General features: G+C 38.3%; 1 protein-coding gene across 2 annotated transcripts in view; it reads right to left on the bottom strand.

Annotated features, from left to right (window-relative positions):
- Positions 1 to 449: 449 nt before the first annotated feature.
- Positions 450 to 22,849, bottom strand: part of mmp17a (matrix metallopeptidase 17a) — a 105,679-nt gene continuing 83,279 nt past the window's right edge. Inside the window, exons 5-11 of one of the 2 annotated variants that reach the window (XR_004931534.1) lie at positions 19,330 to 19,506; positions 16,330 to 16,432; positions 14,158 to 14,240; positions 13,184 to 13,336; positions 12,049 to 12,306; positions 1,906 to 2,281; positions 450 to 1,744 (exon numbers count right to left, since the gene is read on the bottom strand). Coding sequence is in view for 1 of the 2 variants with exons in the window: in XM_036140157.1 (XP_035996050.1) it covers positions 1,956 to 2,281; positions 12,049 to 12,306; positions 13,184 to 13,336; positions 14,158 to 14,240; positions 16,330 to 16,432; positions 19,330 to 19,506 (1,100 nt within the window). In the remaining variant the exon portion in view is untranslated. Of the gene's footprint in view, positions 2,282 to 12,048; positions 12,307 to 13,183; positions 13,337 to 14,157; positions 14,241 to 16,329; positions 16,433 to 19,329; positions 19,507 to 22,849 lie in introns of both variants that reach the window. The other variant, XM_036140157.1, reaches the window with a different exon arrangement.

Genomic DNA, 22,849 nt, shown 5'->3' on the forward strand with positions numbered 1-22,849 from the left:
TGATTTTAGCGGGCTAAGTGTGCATCCATTGATACTGACCCGGGTTTGAATCCTGGTTGCATAAGGAAAGATGTTCAGCCTGAGAACTTTGCCAAGTCTGTGTGCAAGTAAAAACTCAGCTGTGGTGACCCATGACTAAGGCAGAGGCAGCGCCTGAAAGTTCTCACTCATTCATTGTAGGGGATGGACAATAAATTCAAACATGCGCTCTAAGTCGGTGTTGAAAGTCAGTAAAAGGGAATCTTGTATCATTATTTAACAGACAAATAAAATAAAATAAAATAAAACGCCTTAAATGCACCAATAAAACCCTGAAATGAACAACACTCAGGTCCTTTATGAGTGTTTGTAAACTTATGATTGCCGTTCTACCTTTTAACACCCATAGACCTCACGGCAAAAGGAGTGAGCGCTCAAACGAATTCCCTGATAGGAAATCACAAACGGAAGTCATTTATATTATTTTATTATTTTTCTACAAAAATATTATACATTAAAAACACAGCTTAAAATATACACAGTCCACTTGGTGATGCAATAGCTGCAAAAAACATCTCCAGTCAAATATATCAGTTTATAGGTAAATATATCTTTACAGCAAGGATAAATCCAGCGCCCACAATGATGCAGCTGCAGGCAATAAAATAAAGAGGGATATGGAGCCTTCAGTTGACAGCAGGGAAGTTGTGAGAAATGCTCACAGCCCACAGATGAACAGGAGGTCCTCATTTTGGAGTGGAGTCAACAGATTATGGTGAGGAAACTGGTCCATCCACCTACTCAGGACGAGGAGCGTTTCAGCATTCACACTCATTATAAGCGGTTAGAACCTCAGCGATGGGCATTGTTTTTGTGTTTTGTTAAGTGTTTTAGAATTAAGGATTTTAATTTCCTTTAAAATTTCACATGTGGTGCCCTTTCTTCTAAAATGAATGCCTACTTTGACATTTTTTTGTGTTAGGACTGGACATTTCAAACTATTTGCATAGCAAGAGTCTGATTTCACAGAGTAGGAAAAATGTATTGGCCCGTTTACAGATTTCTTCTTTGCTTGCCTTTTTGTCCCGCTTAAAAGTTTCAGGTAAAACAAATGTTAATATTAGAGAAAGAAAAATATGATTTTATATATTAAAGGAAAAAAGCTATGCAAACATACCTGGCCTGATGTGGAAATATAATTAGCCAGATTTTTAATTATGGATTTACTGTAATTAGTCAGTTTAAGTTTGATAAGGCCCTGTCTGACAACATGAAGTAGGCTGAAAGATATCATAAAGAAACACAATAAGCTCTTATCTAAAGAAAAACAAGGACAGATGATTAACTCAATGAAATCTATTAGTGTGGAACGAGTTACAAATCAATTTATGAAGCTTTGGGACTTAAGCACACCACAGTGCAAGCCATTATTATCCAACTAAGACAACATGCATTGGTGAACCTTCCCATGGAGTGGTGGGTCAAGCAGAATTACTCCATGAATTTGATCATTTAAAATCTGCATTTTGGCCATCCATGTCTAAAATTAACATTTGTTTAATAACCTGAAACATTTATGTGAAAAAATTCTGTAAGGAACTTTTTCACGGCACTGTATGATGCTTAGATTTAAAAAAAACTTTGATTATGTAGCGGGTCCACTGCGGTATACCTGCTGCACATGGAGACACAAAAACATCCTGCTTTTAGAAAATGCTTCTGTTGCGTAAAACTTTTCTTGCTTGGATGCTGTGGTTTCATAATTCTATAAAAAAAATAATAAAAACCATTAAAAGTCAGATGATGCCTGTGTTGACAGCAACAACACCGCCCCCCCCCCGCACACCCCCACACTACTACCACAAAAAAGGTCCATAGAATAAATAACCGCGAAATCGAACAAAAAGATACAAAAGAATGTCATACCAACGTTATTGGTCAGTCTGCTTGAAAGAACTTTGTCCCGTGCTTCAGCATCATAGCATCTCAGAGCAGAAGCTCAGTAAAACCGTCCACAGAGGCGGCAGCAGCCAGAGCGATGACGGGTTTGGCTGCACGCCCAAAGGCGAAGCCGAGTCTGAGGTGCAGGAGCACACTTCGTATCCGTTCTCTGCATGGTCCGGGTGCCGGTGCACGTTGACTCTCGTCTCTGTGCTTTTGCCGTCTGTATCCGGAGAGTCCGACTGCATCTCAGTGCAGACCAGCCAGTCCTTCGCAATGAGGCGGGGGTATCCTGTCTCCGCCTCCATGTCGCTGTCCGGGACCCGCCAGTACTCCTTTCCCTTGAAGAAGTATGTTGAGCCTTTAGAGAGGAAAGACAGAGGTTTCAATTCATCATAAATAGTGTGTCTCCTACTAGTGAACTTCTGAGCTGCTAAACATGAGTCCTAACATCAGTGTAAACATAGTATCATGGAAATTTAATGGGATTTTCATCCCTGAGAATATGAAAATAATTTGTGGATATAGCTTAATGCTTCTTTTCTTGTGAGTAGATTGATTTTAAAACCTAAACATTCCATGATATTAAATAAAGTTTAGTATCAACATGGGTTACAGGGTGTTAATCAAGAATGTAGCCCCTGCTCCAAAAACTACACTTTCAAACTTCTTCTAGGTACCGACATGGACATGCCAACTTTCCTCTGGGAAATAATTTGTGGACGCAGCAGAAAAAGATTGAGTCATTTGGCCTCATTGACAAGATTCATATTGAGAGGAGTCAAACAGAGACTTTCAGACTTAAAACCATTACACCAGCTGTCAAGCATGGTAGTGGTAGCATCATACTAAGGGGCTGTTTTGCTGTCCATGGTGCTGGTACATCATGCTAAATAACGAAAATGGCGCAGCACCTTCAAATTCTTTATGTTTACCTAATCCACAGCAACAGGTTGAAACTTGAACACAAATCTATTTTCCAACACAACAGTGATCTCAGTCACACATTAGAACTGGTTTTGGAAGGGATAAACAAAGCTACCGTTAAGCTTTTGGGATGGTGCAGATTTTAACCATATTGGAAATTTGTGGTCTATGATTAAAGCCCAGTCTTTGAAACTCTCATTTCTGATAACAAGACTGGTCATATATGAGTTGTACCAGGTCCCTTGTTGATGGCTAAAATAGCATGTAAGTTATCTGCACCTTCCTAAAATAAAATAACCCAATAGCTATTGTGGGTTTCTGTGTGTATTTGAGCCTGTTTGTATAATTTAGAGAGGAAATCCACAATAAATCCAGTTCTTGTTTTAAATAAATCACTGAAAGCATGTAATAAAAAATGACAATATGCTGATGAGTCTATGTAAACTTCTGACTGGAATGTTAAAATATCAGGAAGATTTACAGCGATAACAAACATCACAGTCTGGGTTGATACATAAATCATCCCCGTGCGGTAGGTGTTACCTCCAGGCCTTTCCTGAAGAACCAACGTAACATATTTCAGACAGCAATTACGTTTGTCAGCAACAAAATGGGGAAAACAATCTCGTAATTTGTGGAAGTAATTTGCTGACACGGGGCTGCGCAAAACCGAAAGTAAAGCACATCCTTTATTCAGCTGATATAGCACCAGTAATAGCCACGCTGGACACATTAGTGTTATAAATAATGTGCTGTCAGAAGCTTGTACTTTGTATGTCATTATTAGACGTGCAGTAGCAAAGTCGTCAACCAACCAGAACAAACAATCAACAGCAAATGCCTGAGTAGAAGCATTTATAAGCAATCCCTATTAAAGCAATATAACTATCAGGCAAACACTGTGCGACCAGTAGACATACAACACTGGATACGAAAGTGGTATTTCCATCGTTATATTTAAGTAAAACCTATACCAATGTTCATCCTATCTAAAGAACAGCATCGCAGCTTGGATTGGGTAAAATCAATTTGGGTAATTTCCTTGGCAAGCAGACCAACATTGCCAAACCTTATGGGCATTTCCTCCCTCATAAATGCCATGTTTCACTAGACTGTTACTGGTGTACTCAACGCTGTGTCTCTTCTTTCACTACGGGGCACTTAAGTTAATTGGAGTCACCGAAATCCTAAATATAGTCTGGCTCTTTGTGCCTCTGATGAAAATGCAATCTTGGTGTGTGCCAGTATGTGATGTGATGATGTCGATTTTAAGGGCAATAATTCTGCCACGAGCTTTTTTTTCTGCTTGAATGAAGAGTCAAAAAAACTGGTTCGGGACTGAACATAAAAGTGTACAGAATTCTTTTTCCTTTTTTGTAAGAATATTACTCTGGCATAAGGACCGAAGCTCTCACTCTGAATGATTAATTTAATGAACTCTGTTTCAACAGAGATACAATGTCTTATGAACTCATCCATTTTCCCACACAGAGGCAGAGTTTCTTAAGTAGAAGGCAACTGCCTTGGCCAAGGCCAGCTGAATCGTATTAATTTTCTTCATTAACTTAGTGACTGAGCCAAACGAGCAGAGCGGGATATAAACAAGTCATAATAGTGGGCTTCATTAATAAGAGGGCACAAAATAAAGAAAAGGAGCAAAATGAAAAATGTCCTCTCGCCAGTAATAGCTCTCATTGGAAGAACTCCAAGGTCTGCAACTCTTTAGCGCTTGGCTGAATGGTTTCTCGGCTAGGGAGATGAGTAAGGGCGCATGCCCTTGATTTATAACTCCACGCTGTTGCCTTGAAATGAAATGGCAAACACACGTCACACAGTTAAAGTAAAGCACATCAATTTTTACGCAGAAGATTTGCTTTACATGGTCTGGGACGCCTTAAATTGTGACCCTTAAAAGTCAAAAGTGTATGGCCTACTGCCGTCAATAACCGGTTTTATTTGCATGTATTGGATACAGGTTCATCTCAAGCTGTCAACGCAGCTTTGAGCTGTTTGGTTGTGGAACCTATAGGTCTCCCCCAAAGCCCCATTAAGGCCATGAATATTTGAAATGCATCAGAAAAATCTGCTGGTGAACTAAATCTGCTGATATTTAGCTCGGTTGCCCTTGGCTAAAGATTAAAAAAGCCCTTTTTATTCTATTAATAAACACACCATCCTCAAGCTATAACAAGTTGTCCTAACAACAACGCTCTTTGGTGTGGAAGCTGTTGCTGAGGGAAGAAGATTCAGTTTGACATTTTCAGAATCGCTGAGGTGTTTGTAACAGTTTTATATATGCATGTCGAGACATTCAGTTAATTCAGGCTGAGCGAGAACAAGACCATCAGCAGACAGGGGCAGGAAGTCAGAACATAACATAGAAAAAAACTCTTTAGTTTACTCTTTAGAGTAAAAACAGGGCAACCCATAACTCATGTCTGCGGTGGATTTGGTCTGTGAAATGTTTGGTGAATCCTACCGTTAAGGGAAGGATTCTAGAATTTACAAATTCAGATCATTGTGTTGGTAATACGAGCTGTGCTAATCACTAATTTAATTTGTTAAGGTCCGGTTGAAATGCCAACTCACTCAGTTACTGTTTTATTTCAAAGTAACGGAAGACTTTGTGCTATATCTGTAATAGGCAATTAATAACCATGGTTGCAAATTATATTCACAGTGTTGTTGTTCTATTATATTCCGTACAAAGAGAAATGAGAGCAGACCTAAATGTCTGCCAGCAGATAAAGCTTGAACAAAACTGGAGATTTGAATTCGTCAAAAATCTAATCAGAGCAACTCTGTTTTTTTTTTTTTTTTTTTTTTTTTTTTTTTACATAACTTAAATGAAAGTCAACTACGGTTACTTCAACAAGTATCTTTGAAGAAATCTAGATTTTCCTCTTTTAGGAAATGAAAACTTGTGAATAACGTTCAGCAAATGTTGTTCTCTTGGTACTAAATTGTACTTAATTATGAAGCACTTAGCACAAATAACTAAAATACTAGATAGACAATAATTTTTCCCTATAGATCCATATTTGGTATGTTATACAATAACCTGTTTTAATGATGTGATTCAGTTGTCCACTCAACAAAATCCAGACACAACAACTTACCACTAGAGATTCTCAGTCACCCGGGTCATGGCAACTACAGCAGACTTAAACTGAAAGCAACCTTACTTTGCTCAGTTTTGAGAATATGGTACCAAGGTAACAAATTATATTTACTTTACTAAGGGAAAGTCAGGTTGCCTTGGATTTGAGCCTGTTGTAGATATAACAACCTAAACAATACATGTTTATACTTGTATTTTCTACCATAAATGCTGATCAGAATAGTCCACTGACTCCCTGTAACGCTTGTTTATGGAGTGGCTTTATAATGACATGGACTAGCAGAGCTGCAAAGTTGTTGTGAATCAGCTGCCATCACACAAATGAGACATGTAGTTTGTTCCTTATGGGTCGGGCCAAGTTGTGGATATTTTAATGTGCATAATCAACATGAAACAATCAAAGAGTAGCACTTATTTTACTGAATCGCTGCATTGTTTTCAATATTTCTACTGCTTCCTCTGACCGATCCCTGACTGTTTTTATTAAATGTGGATGGGAATCACTGACCTCACAGAAACCCTTCTGTTTACCATAAACATTTCTTTATGATGGATTTGGGTCCTTTTATGTCTCAGAGGACCATCTGTGACATCCATTTCCTCTCTGCATTATCCCTGCACTGTAAAAAAAAAAAAAAAAAAAGAAAAGCAGCCCTCTCAGAAATGAGGACTAACTGTAATATATTTGCTTTCCAAACATGCCTGTACTTTTTAAAGGTTTTAATCTAAAAAAAGAATAAAAAAAACTTGAAGGTCACCCTTTTGACCAGTCATTCGCCATCACTTAAAGCCCAAGTGCTTATAATTAAATATAATCGTTCCCACTCCCACTTTCCTTTCTTTTTTTTTTCCTGAAAGAGCAAAGACATATAGCCGTCAGACGTTGCTGAATAATTCAGTTCTATTAGACTGTCAAATGCTACTTTCTACAGAATGACAATAAAATAAATTCAAAGTTATTTTGAAGTAGAGTCTGCATTTCCATTGTGTACCTTATGCTATTCACTGCGACATGCTGGCAATCAACTTGGACCAACCTTTGATAGACTGTGATCCATTCTTGTCTAATTGGGGTATTATTTTGATCTCAAATTGTCAGATTCTGCTGCTCATCCCCCCCTCTTTGACAACTGACCCATGTTAACAATGAGATAGGATCTGAGGAGTGTCCTGGGTGCAGTTCTAAAGTTGTCTTGATCAGAATTATAAATTAACCCACAGTCATGGATAAGGAAACCCAGAACATCATGGCCCCCACCTTTCCTCCTCTGAACAGGATATTTTCCATACGGTGCAACCTTCTGATGAACGTCTATCTCAAGATAACAACAATGCATCAAAGACTAACAAGAATAAAGGCTCCTTGTCACAAGGGGGCTGTTTTAAACTCTTACTACTGCTTTAAGTGCAGCTACCTTTACTTCCACCTGCTGCCAGTCTTGAGCAAGCTCTGCTCTGGTGGCAAAACGATCCCGTAGTTCACTCCCAAGGAGAACAATGAACACTCTGGGATGTATTTAACCCTTCTTCACTGTAACTGGACCTGTCACCTTAAAGCTCTCGAGGACCTGCAGAGCTATCAGTTGTGACATTTCTGACAGCAGCTTTCTGCTTCAGAAAAATCCATTTCAAGCACATCACCCCAGGAAACAGCCTGTATCTAAGTTAAAATAGTAACAATTTAAAGCTAACAAAGCTTTTTTAAATTAATCAGTCGGCACCTGATCACTCTATAATAGTATAAAGACATTGAGAACGGTCAACATAAAAATCTAAATTAAAGATGACTTTATAGTCTGTGCAAATTTGAGCTTATGTTGAGAAGTGAACTGGAGCACTCTATTTACCTTAATTAACGTAATCACTAATCCACATAATACTCTTTTATCCAACGTACTGTCAGTTTTTGAGTATGATGGCTCCTATTAAAACCAAAATGCGGCTTGCCAGCAGCTCTTGTCTTTATTGTAATGTAGTTAACACACTGCTCCCACCTTCTCTTGATCCCTATCTTACTCATTATCGGGTTTTAACTCCCGCCTGTCTATAAAATATTGGATCTCAGCAGATAATCCAAATCATCCTCTTCCCATCCTATTTTCTCACACATTTAGGTGAATTGCATTTACCTTACGTCTTCCTCTTCATGAGATCATAACGTTCCCATAAATGTCCTTATATTTTTTACTGCTGCTAAATATTAAGCCTATAACCTCTATAAATATTTTTTTTAAGTGGGAAAATAGGTGCATAAGTTAGCATTTATTTAACTAAAACCAGACATTATAGGCAACATTAATGATGTTTTGACCCTCTTGTATTCACTAAAACGCCTTTAATCAAGTTCGCCAGAGACCTGGTGGCACATCTAATACAAGCAAACAATAAAACATTTAGCAATCTTTCATCCAAAACATCCATATTAGTCACATTCACACTAATATTCTACCAGGAAAGTGCAAAAAAAAATAATTTAGCATACCCATAATTTAATTTGCATTCAATATTGGCCATCTGCCATTAGCTTTCTTAATAGATAAATAGAAAAGGAGTCACAGCTACAAGGCAATATAGATGTTTATTAAATTAAAGGTTTTTTCTTTGACCTTTTCCACCTACAATTACTAATCAAACTGATTTTTACAGCTTTTTTAACACAGCATCACAGGGTGGTAATGGAGTAATTAATTAGCACAAACTATGTTATAAACAACAGCAACAGAAAGTCAGTGGAAGCCAAAGGGAATCGGCAAAACATCAATAATCCAGAGTTAGTTCCAACAACAACAAAAAAATCCACCTTTAAAAGCAGAGGTAGGAGAAGTTGTATTGGAATGCCAGGCAATTTCCTATAGCTGCTGCGGTGCGCCTGCTAACCAAAGGAACAACAAATGTAAATTTTATTTTTGATCATTATTTTTTATTCTTGCAAAAAGGTTCTTGACAACTACAAGAGTAAATTTGAAGTTAGGTTGACGTGGGGGACATATTTATATGCTTTTGATTTTATGAGGTTTGTCACATAAGAAAATAGCAATCTTTAGATTTTATGGTAGCTAAATGTTTAATGTACTGTAGAGTGAGAACATCAATCCAAAATCTAAAAAATAACTTCTATTTAAGAGAAATAAACATCTGATCCTAGAATTCAGACTTATAGATCAATTGTGTACCCATACGACAGAAAGATTTCATTCATTTATTCAAAAAAGCTGACAGCCTTGATTCGGCTTTGATCTCATCTCTCTCTGTTATTTAAATGTAACAAAATAAAACTTTTGCAATGTTTGTTTTACGAACTCATGAGCCAATAGCAGGTACACACTTTATATATATATATATATATATATATATATATATATATATATATATATATATATATATATATATATATATATATATATATGTTATAGTCAGCTGGATTCAAATCCACTCAGTTTATCAAAGGACAAGCAGCACATGTTTCATCTTTTATATTATAGTTCTTATGGAAGAAAAAAGTTGTAGTTGGTCAATCCTGGTCAACAAAAGTAAAAAATAGAAAAACAAAACAGAAGAACAAAACCAGTACTGACCAGCAAATCTGAAGAAAATTAGAGAAGAAGGAATCTAAAGAAAACTACAAAATGCTTCTTTTTTTTTTCCACACAGAATAACGCTTTTTGTAAATATCAAATATTTTGAAGAATCTCCATGCAGAATAATAAAATGCCCGCCCACCAGTCTGGGCCGGCCTACGCCACATCATACGACTGCCACCGCTTGCTTAAAATGTGCTTTTCTTGGATTTAAAATGCATCTATCATGAAAATTTGAGACTGTTTATTTCTTCAAAGAACTCGGTGAACTTAGTAACTCAGACGGGCTTTAAAAAAACCAAAAACATTTCTACCACTACATATTTTTCAACAAGGAAAGGCTGCACCCCGGCAGCTCCTGACATCTTTGACTCAAGCCACCGCTGGATTCGTCACACTGACAAACTAACGAGTGGTGAAACCTAATGTCAATTCGCACAGCAAAGATATGAATTCTCACTAATTAAAAAAAAATAAAATACTTCCTCACAGTAAACACGCGAGATACTTTGATCTTTGGGCTTTAAGACGCTTGCTGTCTGAGTGAAGATCACCTCTCCTCCTAATACACCCTCGTTTCAGTCAGTTGCCTGCAGTGTTTCATACAAGTACGTGAAGATGAAACCACCATTCAGCTCACCAACGCTCTGTTAGTTTATCAATACGAATGTCATCGCAACTCCTGTTTCTGCTGCCCCTACCTCTCTCGTCTCTGTCGCTTGGTTTTCTCTCTCTTTCCGTCACGAGCCGGGGAAACAAACCCAGAACGGGCTTTGATGTGGCTCCAGTTCCAAAGGCCCCATGATCTGTCTATTTGCATTTATGCATGCAGGTTTACCCTTCCAGGCTCTGCGGTGATAATGGCCGGAGGTGAGGTTGAGTGAGAGGCGTGCAATTGACTGTACTCCCCTTTCTCTTTCTCTCTCTCTCTCTCTCTCTTTTTCGCTCGCACACACTGTTACACTCATAAAAGAGCTTTGGAACCTCAGAGTATCCACGCTCCGTCAACAGAACACATCCCACTAAACCCCTGACAGGGAAAGGGCTTCCTTGAATGCACATGACCTGCAGACAGACGGTTTGGGGACATCCTGGCTGCAGATGTGTCATGTGCGAGCCGAAAAAGAAAAGAAAAAAAAAAACCCAACTGAGGGATGTTTTGGGGGGTGTGGTTCAGATCGTAACACATTATGAGCGCAACCCAGATCCCAAAATACTAACCTATTCTTAATCAAAGTGTTCTGAACCATTTTGCAGCTCTTATTTTGGTGGGGCCAGATAGCTGGAAGTATCATCCTCTGACGGAGGCAGTCACTGTGACCTTGGTACAGAGGAGCCTCGCAAAGTGATTATACTGGGCGAGCTCCAAGGTTTGAAAATATTTGACTCTGTGAACGCGAAGCCGAGTGTTGGCAAAAAAAATAAATAAACGTACACTGATGGAAAAATAAACTCTTTTGACACATTTTGCAAACAGCAGAGCCCAATAAACAAATGCGTCTAATCTGCATACTGCGGCTATTCCAAAGAATCGTGTAAACTGAAATTAAAGTAAATATACTGTGTGGATGGTAAAGAAAATATGATTATTTTCACAGTTGTTTGAATCTGTTGATTCAAACAACTGTTTCTCTAGATTAGTAAATTTTTTTCCAGCAGAGTTTTGAAGAATATTTGAGGAGCAAGGAATTAAAGTCTCTAAACCTGCTACCTGTTGCCAAAGTAGAAAAGTGTTACATTCAGGAAGACCCAGATTTATCATCAGATACCTGCTGTCTGGAGCTATCTGCAGACCTGGTGAGAGTTAAATGTGAAAATCTCTAAATCTAAACAGAATTCAGCAATTTTCTGAGATCTGTCCCACAATCTTCTCTCTTTCCTACATTTTTAACTGAGCATGCGTCTTTGTTTTTATTTCACCTGGATTTAAGAAGACCTTTTAGACTTTGTGCTTTTTCTAACAAAATGGACACATAAGATTTTAGTATTTTACAAATGTTTACTGTACATTTATTTATTAATACTTATCGTTAATTTAAGACAATATAAAACAACATTTACATATGTAATCTGTCTGTCAAAAAGCATATATATCAATTTATAATTGTATGAATTTAGTATCACATTTTTAACATATTTGTGTAAAGAAATATATGAACACAAGTGTACCTTTACATTCATCAGTGCTTCCTCAAAGCTAGTATTTCCTAGTTTAAAACCTTTACTCTATATATTTAACATTTGGTTAGGATTTTTATCATAGCTCTTAATGTGTCGTGGTGTGTACACATGTGTGTGTTTGTTGGGTTCTGTGTACTTTTAGTTACTTTTCTACATTTAATTTGAGAAAGTCATTTGTGTAGCGTTCAGTCTCTATAATCTTTAAAGCAATCTGCAACGCTGTGTTGTAAGAAAAGTGATGTAAAATTAAATTACATACTTATGAATAGGAAGAACTCTTGGATTGCTCTTTTGTCTGATATGCACTGCAGCGTTACTCACCATCAGACCACCTCATGACATCATCGAGTTGTGATGGTAACCCTTTCCAGAGGGTGCTCTCTTTGGGGTAGCCCAGGTCCATGCGTCTTAGGTGGTCATCATAGCGCCAATACTGTTTGTCCTTAAAGAAGTAGGTTTTGTCATTGTGAAGCCAAACAAAAGCTGCGTCCACGCCCTCCATAGGCAGGCCAAAGTCACTGATCGGACGTGGGTAACCCTCCTCTACGATATTGTCTTTAAACACCCAGTATTTCAGCCCTAAAGAGTGAAAACCAAGACAAATGCGTGTTAAAATCTATCAGGTTTTTACCACATTTGAGTGCATTGTTTATTCACAGTACTTCCAAAACTTATTGATTTCACTACTAAAAATGTGTAAATGTGTCAAAATAAATGCATCTTCTATTGCAGTGGCATGACATCCCACTGACAAATGCAGGGAAGTTCAACCTTAAACTAAAGTAAATTTACACAGTGGGGGGAAATCCAAGTTCAATAATTAACAGGTTTTTAACAAGAACAGCAGGAATCCTAATAAATTGCATGAAATATATAAAACTGTATCAAATTTAGGTGGATCAGTGTCTTGAAAGTGTCTTTTATATAGTAATGTAGGAGTTCATGGTTCCCTGGTAAGTAAATGACACAGAGGCCATTTTCTATTAGGCACACTTAAAAATGGGAAAACAAGAAAAGATATTTATAGTCTGAGTAATTAGTAATAATTAGTAAACTCTTCAAAATAACTACAACTGCTACTGTAGTTGATTTAAAATAAAATTATATATATATATATATATATATATATATATATATATATATATATATATATATATATATATATATATATATATATATATATATATTCTGGAGGAAAAATAGGCATTTTAGGTTCACAACTTATTCGAACACTTTTTTACACATCTTTACTTGGAGCAGCGTGATAAAATAGAAGAAACAGAATCTTCATTGTTTGGGATCTAATGCAATCAAGTGACTCCTGATGATCTAAAGCAATGCTACAAGCTAAAATACTCACGCATCTGACATCCCGTAAAGTTCACAATGCATTCTAGATTAGCATATTCAATAACTTATTGTGTCCAAGAATACAACGGATAGTTTGAAAACGTACCTTTAAAGAAGACTATTTTGTGGTCCCCAGGCCTCTCATACACAGCATCCACGCTGTCCAGGTTGGTCGGGAGGCCCCTCCAGAAGCGATGGATCTGTGCAGGACGCAGAGACACCAGGTGCTTTTCCCTAGTAAGTCGCCAGAAGTACTTCCCTAAAAGAGACAGAACAACACTTTTCTGGATGTTGGTTTGTGTTTCAGTCACAAGTACAAATAATATGTAATATAACTGTAATAAAGTCTTTATTCATCATTACTTGGAGATGTTTAGAAGAAGTAGAAAGGTGTAATAAGGTTCAGTTGAAGATGCAGTAGGTTCCAAAAGTGTTCATACAACATTATGTCACGTGACAGCCACAATTTTTTATGCATTTTATTGTTTATATATATATATATATATATATATATATATATATATATATATATATATATATATATATATATAAGTATGATAACCGATCACATTAAAGTTGTAATATTGCTGTGATATTGCAAACTTTGATATTGTGGTGGTTTTAGTCAAAACCAACAACACAATTTAAAGCACATTTAAAAGACTAAATAAAAGCAGCAGCGATGCAGAAAGTTTTAATTGTTCTCACAGCCTCATTAAAATACAGCCGATTAAAAAAGGTCCTTCAAAGGAGCTACCGTTCAGCACGCCTCAGTGACACTTGTGCTGCTGAAAGTTTGAGTCTGCTTCTTGTTTCCTTTGTCAGGGAGAAGCTTGGGGTCATTCCTCCAGAGAGCAGGCATGAAAGCCTGATGTAAGTTTTGGATTCCAGTCCTTCAGCAGCTCAGCAGCCTCAGTTGGCCATCCACATCCACCTCCCCTTTTTCTCATCTTCATCCGCGTCCTTTTCATGCTGCCCTTTAATTTTGCTCCTTCTCTACCAATTTCGCTAAGCACTTGTTGTAATTCCCACCCTACTGTGCTGCTTTCCTTCTTTATTCGTCCGTTTGTGCCGCCGTACCTTTGAAAAAGAAGGCCTCCCCCCGTATCTGGGCCACCGCATCAAAGTGAGTGGTGCATCTGTCGGGGGTGTCTCGTGCAAGCCTGGTAAAAAAAAAAAAAAAAAAAAAAAAAAAAGCAGGGATGACAAATGTAGGAAGAGGACAAACGGGAGAATTTCAGGCGAAAATTTAGAATTTTAAATCATCACGTCATGACACACAACAGATAGCAGTCTTTAACAAGTGTTCAGAAGATATTTTGAAGATGTTTCTTAATACGCCTGGATTTTCCTGCTCTTCACTGCTATCGTGGGCCACTGCAGGAATTACTGATACTACATAAAACATAAAAAAAAAAAAGGATAACCTATCAGGCAGATCCAGCGGAAGCCCTAGGTGCTGCTTTCCCTGGGGTTTTTCAGTGATTTAAAGCTCCAACGTGGCCTGCCTGCCAATGATGAAGCTAATAGCACCACAGGGCTGGGAGTGGGAGCTCGCCAGGCCTTATATTACCAACAAGGGTCTCTGTTCAGAGCTCTATTAAAACTACATCACTGCCGAGTGGATGGATGGGTGCCCCTGTCAGGCCTGATTCAGCTATCCCACTTGCTGAGGTCTGATGAAATTAGAAAATATTTAAAGATAAAAGTAATGGTTTAAACTAGTTAGCATAGGCGGGTTACGTATTACTACCTGCCTGTTAAGTGACCTGTTTATATTTGCGAATGGTTTTGTACAAGTATAAGTGTTTGGAGTGTATTAAGGAGAACATTAGTAAACTTTGTTGGAAATCGTTCAGACTATATCAAAGTTGAAATATAATGGTATGGGCAAATGGAAATCAGGTTAATGAATCCAATAGCCAAGAGCCAACAAGCATACATAAGTTGACAGCTGCCTGACCTTCTTTTGATAGTTATTTAATTAGTAGAGCAAATTTAAGTGTAGTTACATCTTTTAGTAAGAGAAGACAAGAAATTTGTTTATTGTCCCACAATGGGGAAATTCAAGGACCCCCCCCCCCCCCAAAACCCCCCCCCCCCAAAAAAACAAAAACAAAAAACAATAAGGTTAAATCTATCTATTAAATTGAAAAGGCAAAAATAGGGCCACACACCCAACTGGAATTTAATAAAAAAAGAAAATTAGTGTAAAAATCTTAGTAGAAATACGGAGCTGCCGGATGACATGGCACTCAAAAAATAAATACTGAATAGTGTTTAGTGTAGAAGCTGCAATGGGATTTTGTTGTTTATATATATATATATATATATATATATATATATACATATATATATATATATATATATATATATATATATATATATATTACACAAAACAAACAATATAGGACTGTACTTTAGATATTAAAATCACATATTTTCTAAGATTTGTTTTAAACCGTAATTTTGCATCAATATGTATGACAGAACAAATGTCAATGTAGGGAAACAAAACATACAGAAAAGTCAATCTTTACCAGCAACAAAAGCCTATGTACATTAAAATAACTAAAATGGAAACTGACTTTTAGTAAAAAGAAAATCAAATGCCTTTATATTCTAGGATTTGCATATTTGGAACTCAACTAAAGAATTTGGGGTTTGCTAATTTCCCCCCATTTCTTTTGTTTTGGCTTCATCTTTGCTTAATTAATGACTCGGAGGTGTTTGGTTTTCTACCCTTGAGGTTAGTTTTACATCCACACAGAACCTGGTAAACGATCACTTACAAGCTAACAACTTTGAGTTAAAAAAATGTGGTATTTTCTTTTCAGAATGACTGCGCCTGTATTAGGGGCATAGATTAAACTAGAAACCTACCAAAGATGCGGATTAAAATTAAGATACAACAAACCTAGTAGGGATTTGTTTGGGTTTGTTTACTTTTATCAACTTCAACCACTGGGAAGTGAACCAAACAACATTAGAGCCAGAATGATATGCCTCAAACTGGCAGTGCAATTTGATGCCAAAATTTCACATAGTCAATTTACTTTTATTGACATTCCTGTCTGCTGCACTCCCCAGGCAGTGATATGATGAATACAATTTATTGAGTGAATATTTGAAGGTTTAGAAACACTTTCTCTACGTCAAACAAGAATGGTGACGCAAGAAAGGGTCTCAAGAATGTTAAAGATGTTTTGTTTTTTTCTGGCACAAGAAAAGTTGTGAATTTTTTTTACTTACAGGACAGTGGATCTGTTTTCAGGAAGATCAAGCAGGACAGGAGGCTCGGGTGTGAGAGACGGGTTGCCTGGCTGATTTGTGTGGGAAACGGAGTCTCTGACACCTTCAAGACGGGAGGAAAAAAAATACAACTCTATAAACATTTTGATAATTCTCAGTCATCTAAAATACTCATATTCCACACTTCATGCATATATTTCAGCCCCACTCCAGTTTTGTTTAATTCAATTTCTTTTCCGACAAATTCGCTGAGCCTTTAAGCCAGCGGTACACGCTTTGCATGCAGATCATTTTCCTTTTTTTTTTTTTATTTCTCACGTTGACACTTCCAGCATAAAGGCGACGTATGAGAAGGTCACATTCCATAACAGGGTCCAATTAACTTCTTCCGTGTTTTTTTTATTAAATCAATATCCAACCTCTATAAAACTCATCAAAGGCTGCTTCCTGCACAACGAGGCCTCTGCACCTCGAGTCTCCTGAGCTGTCCCCCGTAAACAGAGCGTTCTTATCTGATAGACTGCATAATGACAGCAGAGGCTTGTAAGTCAAGGCCAGTAAAGGAAGAGAGTGTGAAAGCACTTATGGCTTGGAGAACACATAATCTGGCCAGAAAACATACTGCTAAAAGAACAGGAAAATATGGCTACCAATAAAAAATTATACAGGCTTACTGAGGTACAAAGGAGACAGGTGGTGTAGAAATTTTATTTGATATTGTTAAGGTGTATTCCACTAACCTGACTCTAGCCAGATTGATATTGCTCCACCTAGCTTCACTCACATCCATCTGGGACATCGCCCATAGAGAGTGATTTCTCCAACCAATTTTATTGTCTAGCCAATCAGGACGCAGGGCTGGAGTTTCATAGATGTGACGTAGTGGAGAAGCGACCGTGAGACTGTTTTGACAGCAATGGCAGCTCGCATCGAGGAAGCAAGCGTTAACATTAATGCTGCTATTTCTTCCGTTTGTTATTGTTTCATTAAAAGAACATCAGAGAACGGCTCTGAAGGCTTTTGTTGGTGGAAACGATGTTTTCGCCCTTCTCCCGACCGGATTTGGCAAGTTTTGTTTTCCGGGGCGGTTAGCGCAAACCATATTAGGAGGCCTTTAGTCCTCAACGCGGTCGGCCTGGGATCGACTCCGACCCACGGCGCTTTGCCGCCTGTCTTCCCCCCCCCTTCCTGTCAGCTCACTGTCAATAAAACGCGTGCCACTAGAGCCGCAAACACATTTAAAAAAAAAAAGTTTTGTTTTTTCCTGCGTCGCTCTCACAGCGTCATGGGTTAGCTTCGGTGTGAGTGGTTGAAATAGCACGTCGATAAAGATGACAGACAAGTGGCTTTTCCAATGATATGCAAGGATTTTTGATAAGGCCCAGCCTTCAGTAAAGGCAATTCCTATGGATCAGTCCCAGATGGATGTGAGTGGAGCTAGGCGGAGCAAAATCCATATGGCTAGAGTCAGGTTAGTATTCCACAGCCACAATGCTGTAAGCAAGGTTTCTCCTCATTTCAGGTTTCTTCTGTTTTTATTTTTTGTTTGTTTTGTTATTGGTTTCAGACCTTTTTTTAAATTAAACAGTAATATCAGACAGTCACCTACGATTAAGAATCATAACTGGAAATGAGTGTTTCAGACTGCTGTGGAGAAATGTTGGCTGACTTCTCTTTGCACAATGCCTTTAATTCAGCTACACTGGAGGGTATTTTAGCATAAACAACATATTTAGGTTCCTTCCACAGCATCTCAGTTGCATTTATTTCCGGGTTTTTGTCTCGGCGACTCCAAAACATTCATTTTATTTTTTTTGAATCGTTTGACAGTTGTCTTGCTGGTTTCCTTGAGATCATTGTCTCGCTGCATAACACAGACTGATGGCCGGACAACACAGACTGATGGATGTACTCGCAGTGTGATGCTCCTCTTCTGAAACGCCTTTTTCATTTTACATCAGCTATATTGACGCACACCTTCCAAAAATCTCCCCTTTTGTCCCGTCAATCAACAGAATATCTTCCCAAAAGTGTGGGGGGGATCATGAAAATGTATTTTGGTAAATGCGGGATGGTCGTTTGTGTTCTTCATGGTCTGCAGCGGTTTTCGCCTCAGACCTCTAGCATGGATGTAATTTTTGCCCGGCCTCTTTCCTATTGATGAATCATGACCACCGACCTTAACTGAAGCGAATCAGGCCTGCTGTACTTTAGAAGTTGTTCTGGGTTGTTTATGACCTGCTGGATGAGTTGTTGACGCTCTCATGGAGTAATTTTGCTCGGCCAGTCATTCTTGGTGGGGTTCACAACTGTTTGATGTTGTCTCCATTTGTGGATAATGACTCGTGCTTTGTGTTCACTGGAGTTACAAAGCACTGGAAATTGCTTTGCATCCCTCTTCAGACTGATAGATGTAAATGACTTTGTGTCTGGTCTGGTCTGCTCTTGACTCTTTTTTTAAATGTTTATAGACTTTGATGCTTTTTGAGATATTTTCGCCTGCTTTATGTTAACAAACAGGTTTTTATTTAAGTGATTTTCTGATTTTACAGCTCCAGGTGTAATCAGGTCTTTGGTGGGAGGTTTGATAAACTGAACCAAAAAAAAAAAAAATACAGTTAATTACAGTTTATCTATGATTTGGGAAGGTAGGAAATTAATTTTTTACCTTGGTTCAGGTTTGTTTATATAATTTTGTTCCCTTCATAAACAAAATCATTATTTGAATGCTGTTTTGTGTATTTAACCTGATAATTTTATACTGTGTGCGGCAATAAATTTTATTTGATAACCAGAAACAGTTAATTGACAAAAACAAACAAACAATAAAGTGATCTATAAGAGAACATATTGCATTCACTGTACAGCACAACTTTTGGTTAGGTTGTTTTTTCACAAAATTATTTTAAAATTCTCTTACCATGGAAATGCATCTTGTCTTTTGCTTGCACACAGATATAATTGCACATAAACTACAGGGGAATTGCTGTTCCTTCGTACCGTAGAGCTGCCAGACGCGGACTTTGTCTTCGTAGGGTAGATCGTACTTCAGGGGGTCCCCTACAGGACCCTGGTAGTACGGCCTCATGATGGACTCCATGGCCGAGGTGTGGACGAGGCCGATGGCGTGACCAAATTCGTGGACGGCAACAGCAAACAGGTCCATCCCGTGAGAGTCTGACAGAGGCAAGCGAGGGAAGACAAAAGTACATAAATTCCTGGTGGAAAACGTACACCTCAACACAAACATCACAGGTTACTGCATATATGAGATCTGACCCTATGTGAATCTATCACTCTCTTTAGATCTTTTTTTAATGTAAAATGAAGCTGAAGCGCAAGTTCAATTGAAGAAACTCATCGCCTGCATCCATTCAGAGTCCGATCCGCCTCTGATGTGAGCCAATCAGCTACGAACCGCACCTCCATGAAGCCTATCAGTATCCCGTGCTCATCTTAAAAGCAACTTCAAATCCACGTCTCAGCCTGCTAACCAGCAAGCGCAAACGGATTGCATGTCGGATTTCGAATCAGATGTCCGATTCAACCCACCCCCAACCCCTTCTCCACCATCGTAGCTGAGTTCATCTAGCTTCCAAGACGTTCCTCCATCCTCAACCCATCAGATTGTTTTCTCCCTTCAGTCTTCAGCACTCCTTATCACCTCGTTATTGGTCCGGCAGAAGACCACCATGTTGGGCCCGGTTCTGCCAGAGGTTTCTTCCCAAAGGGGAGTTTTTCCTCTCCACAGTCGCTTCAAGCTTGCTCATCATGGACAGTTCATGCAAACCTGTGTTTATCAAGTTGGACATCTATCTTAAACAGATCACCATATGGACTGAACAAACTTCTTCTATCTCCACTCCACCACCAGTTTCAGACCTGGGGGGGAACATCCCTGTTCTCATACATCTACTTATGCATGTTAAAGTATAATTCAGCATTAATGTTCCTGCCGAGGTCTGAGCGCCAAAGACTTAAAATATTGTGTCAATAAAATCCTTCTAATTGCCATTTATTTCTCTGTGAGTTTTTCAGATTGAACTGGAATTATGGTCTGATGGATTCTGTTTCTATGAGTAGACCTTGAAAAGCTTTCTAAATCTGCTCTCGTCCAACAGTGGCTAATTAAATTTGCTAGATCCCCTGATGAAGATCGACAGTTGTGTATGTACACAGTTGCTGATAGTTAAAATGAAATGTAAAAGCATTGGGGAGATGTGAAAAGATCCAAATAAACACAGAGTTCCCAAAACTGAAGTACAAATATAACCAACTGCTTTGGTCCAACAGATCAAAATCTCAACTTGAAAACTTTCTTTCTGGAGGTGGAAGAACCTTGTAATGAGGATAAGTCATTATTGAGGGGCTACCTCTTCATCCTTTCAAATTGACAAACTGAAGCCGTTCCTCACTGGAAGGTTTTTCTCATCACTTTTCCTTTGACGTAATAAAATGCACCTAAATGACACTGGGATCATATCAATCAAAAGTTTCCACACCCATTGAAATAAAAACTAGATTAAAGATTACAATGGTGTGCAAAAAAAGTAAAAAAGTCTCAGTTTGGAACACCTCGGCACCATTTGGTTCTGAACATGTGCAAAATAATAATAATAATAATAATAATAATAATAATAATAATAATAATAATAATAATGATGATGATGATGATGATGATGATGATGATGATGATGATGATGATGATAATAATAATAATAAATCCTGTCAGGCCCAGGGTTACACATTTCATTTATCTCACAAGTTAAACCTCAGATCTTGAAAAAAAAAAAAAATCACACCTAAATTCAAATAGTAATTGAAAAACCAGTAGTTTTTTATGTTGAGTTCAGTAAACAGGTTAACAACTATCCACAGTATTTCTCTCCATTTCACACATTCAACCATTAAATAAACTGACAAATAGAGGCCGTGTGCTCCACATGTTCCATCATCTTTACTTTTAGCAGCCATATTAACTTGGGATTGGAAAGAGACTTTTGCCTCTCCTGGTCAGAGACCATGCCAGCAGCAACATAACCCTTACCCTATTTACACTGCATCCAGTGTAAATAACTGGTTGTCACAATGACCCACCCCACTGCACGTCCTGCATTGTACTGTTCCCCGGCAGCATTTGATTATAACTGACTTTAACAGTAACGTCCGAGCTCTGAGCAATTATTTATGGCAGTTTTAAATTGTTTTGTCCAAAAATGAGAAGAATTTTGACATCGGCAATGTTTCACCAGCCAGTGCACAAAACATACTACACAGCTTTAAGGTCAGACTGTCACAATGTTGTGCTTAATGTGCCAACATGACGTGCCCTTAAGAATAACTGATGTACTAAAAAACATAAATGGGGAATTATAAGCAGCTGGTGATCATGCCATTTCTGAAGTGTTGACAGACAGAGGGGAGGAATGTGTTCCACTCCTATTAAAAGACATGAAAATTAGATGGATGATTTAATAGTAGTTAAGAATCAGACGGTTGAGTTTTCATCCGTATCACAAACCAGAATGCCAAAAGGGAATAGTTGCAATGGAAAGAGGGGCTTCAATATTGTGATGCTGGGAGTGCTCTGTCTTAAAAAAATGTTTATTATTTCATATTTTTTTACAAATATATATTGCTCTTTACTCTGGTATTTTGCAAACATAAAAAAATATGATAATTCTATCTGATCTAAAAAAGAAAGAAAGATTGTCTGATTTAATGTCAGATGGTGAGCGGGGGAAAGATATATATCATTATGTAGCACAAGTTAACATTTGGCTTCAAATTTATGGACAAGCTTGGTTAAGAAAATAAGAGCTGTCAGCTGCATAAAGTAAAACATTTAAGCAAAATCTGAAAAATGCCTTTTTAACCATTGATTGAGAAAGATTAAATCCAACCAAAAAGCTCTGTGGTGATAGTGACCCGTCTGCAGTAACTCTGTGGCCTAAACTGACCACTTTCCGATACCTTTCATACAAATTAACACGCATGACGGAGAGCTGAAGAAATGAAACCGGGGCTATAGGGTGTATGGCGTGGTGAGATAACCGCGGTATTACCGCTTGAGTCCTTGAGGCGTCAATCACAACCTGAGTGGGAAGAGGTGCCTAAAAATAAGGGCTGCCGGCGGTTGAAGCACCTTTCCTTCATCTTAAGCCAGAGCATGAACACAAGCCCCACCAAACTCCTTGTCTGCGTCTGTGAGGAAACACAACACCTTGGGCTCGGAGACAGAGATTTGCAAACAAACGGGGGGGAGACGGAGCGGCAAGCCCGGCTAGCTTAGAGTTCCTTGGTGACTTTGCTAACATCAGCATTCGGTTAACCTAGGGTTAGCTGCGGCTCGGGACATGCAGTCATGCTTACAGTACTCACTGGGGCCATACAACAGACAAATGCCAGCTCTAATCTACAGGAGCACATGGTGCAGGTGAACAAAGGACGGATAAGAGAGAGAGAGAACAGAGGCTCAGAGCGGAGGATCTAGCGTGTCATCGCATTTATGGTTCATGAG

The sequence above is a fragment of the Fundulus heteroclitus genome, chromosome 8 (assembly GCF_011125445.2).
Source record: "Fundulus heteroclitus isolate FHET01 chromosome 8, MU-UCD_Fhet_4.1, whole genome shotgun sequence".
Classification (NCBI taxonomy): domain Eukaryota; kingdom Metazoa; phylum Chordata; class Actinopteri; order Cyprinodontiformes; family Fundulidae; genus Fundulus; species Fundulus heteroclitus.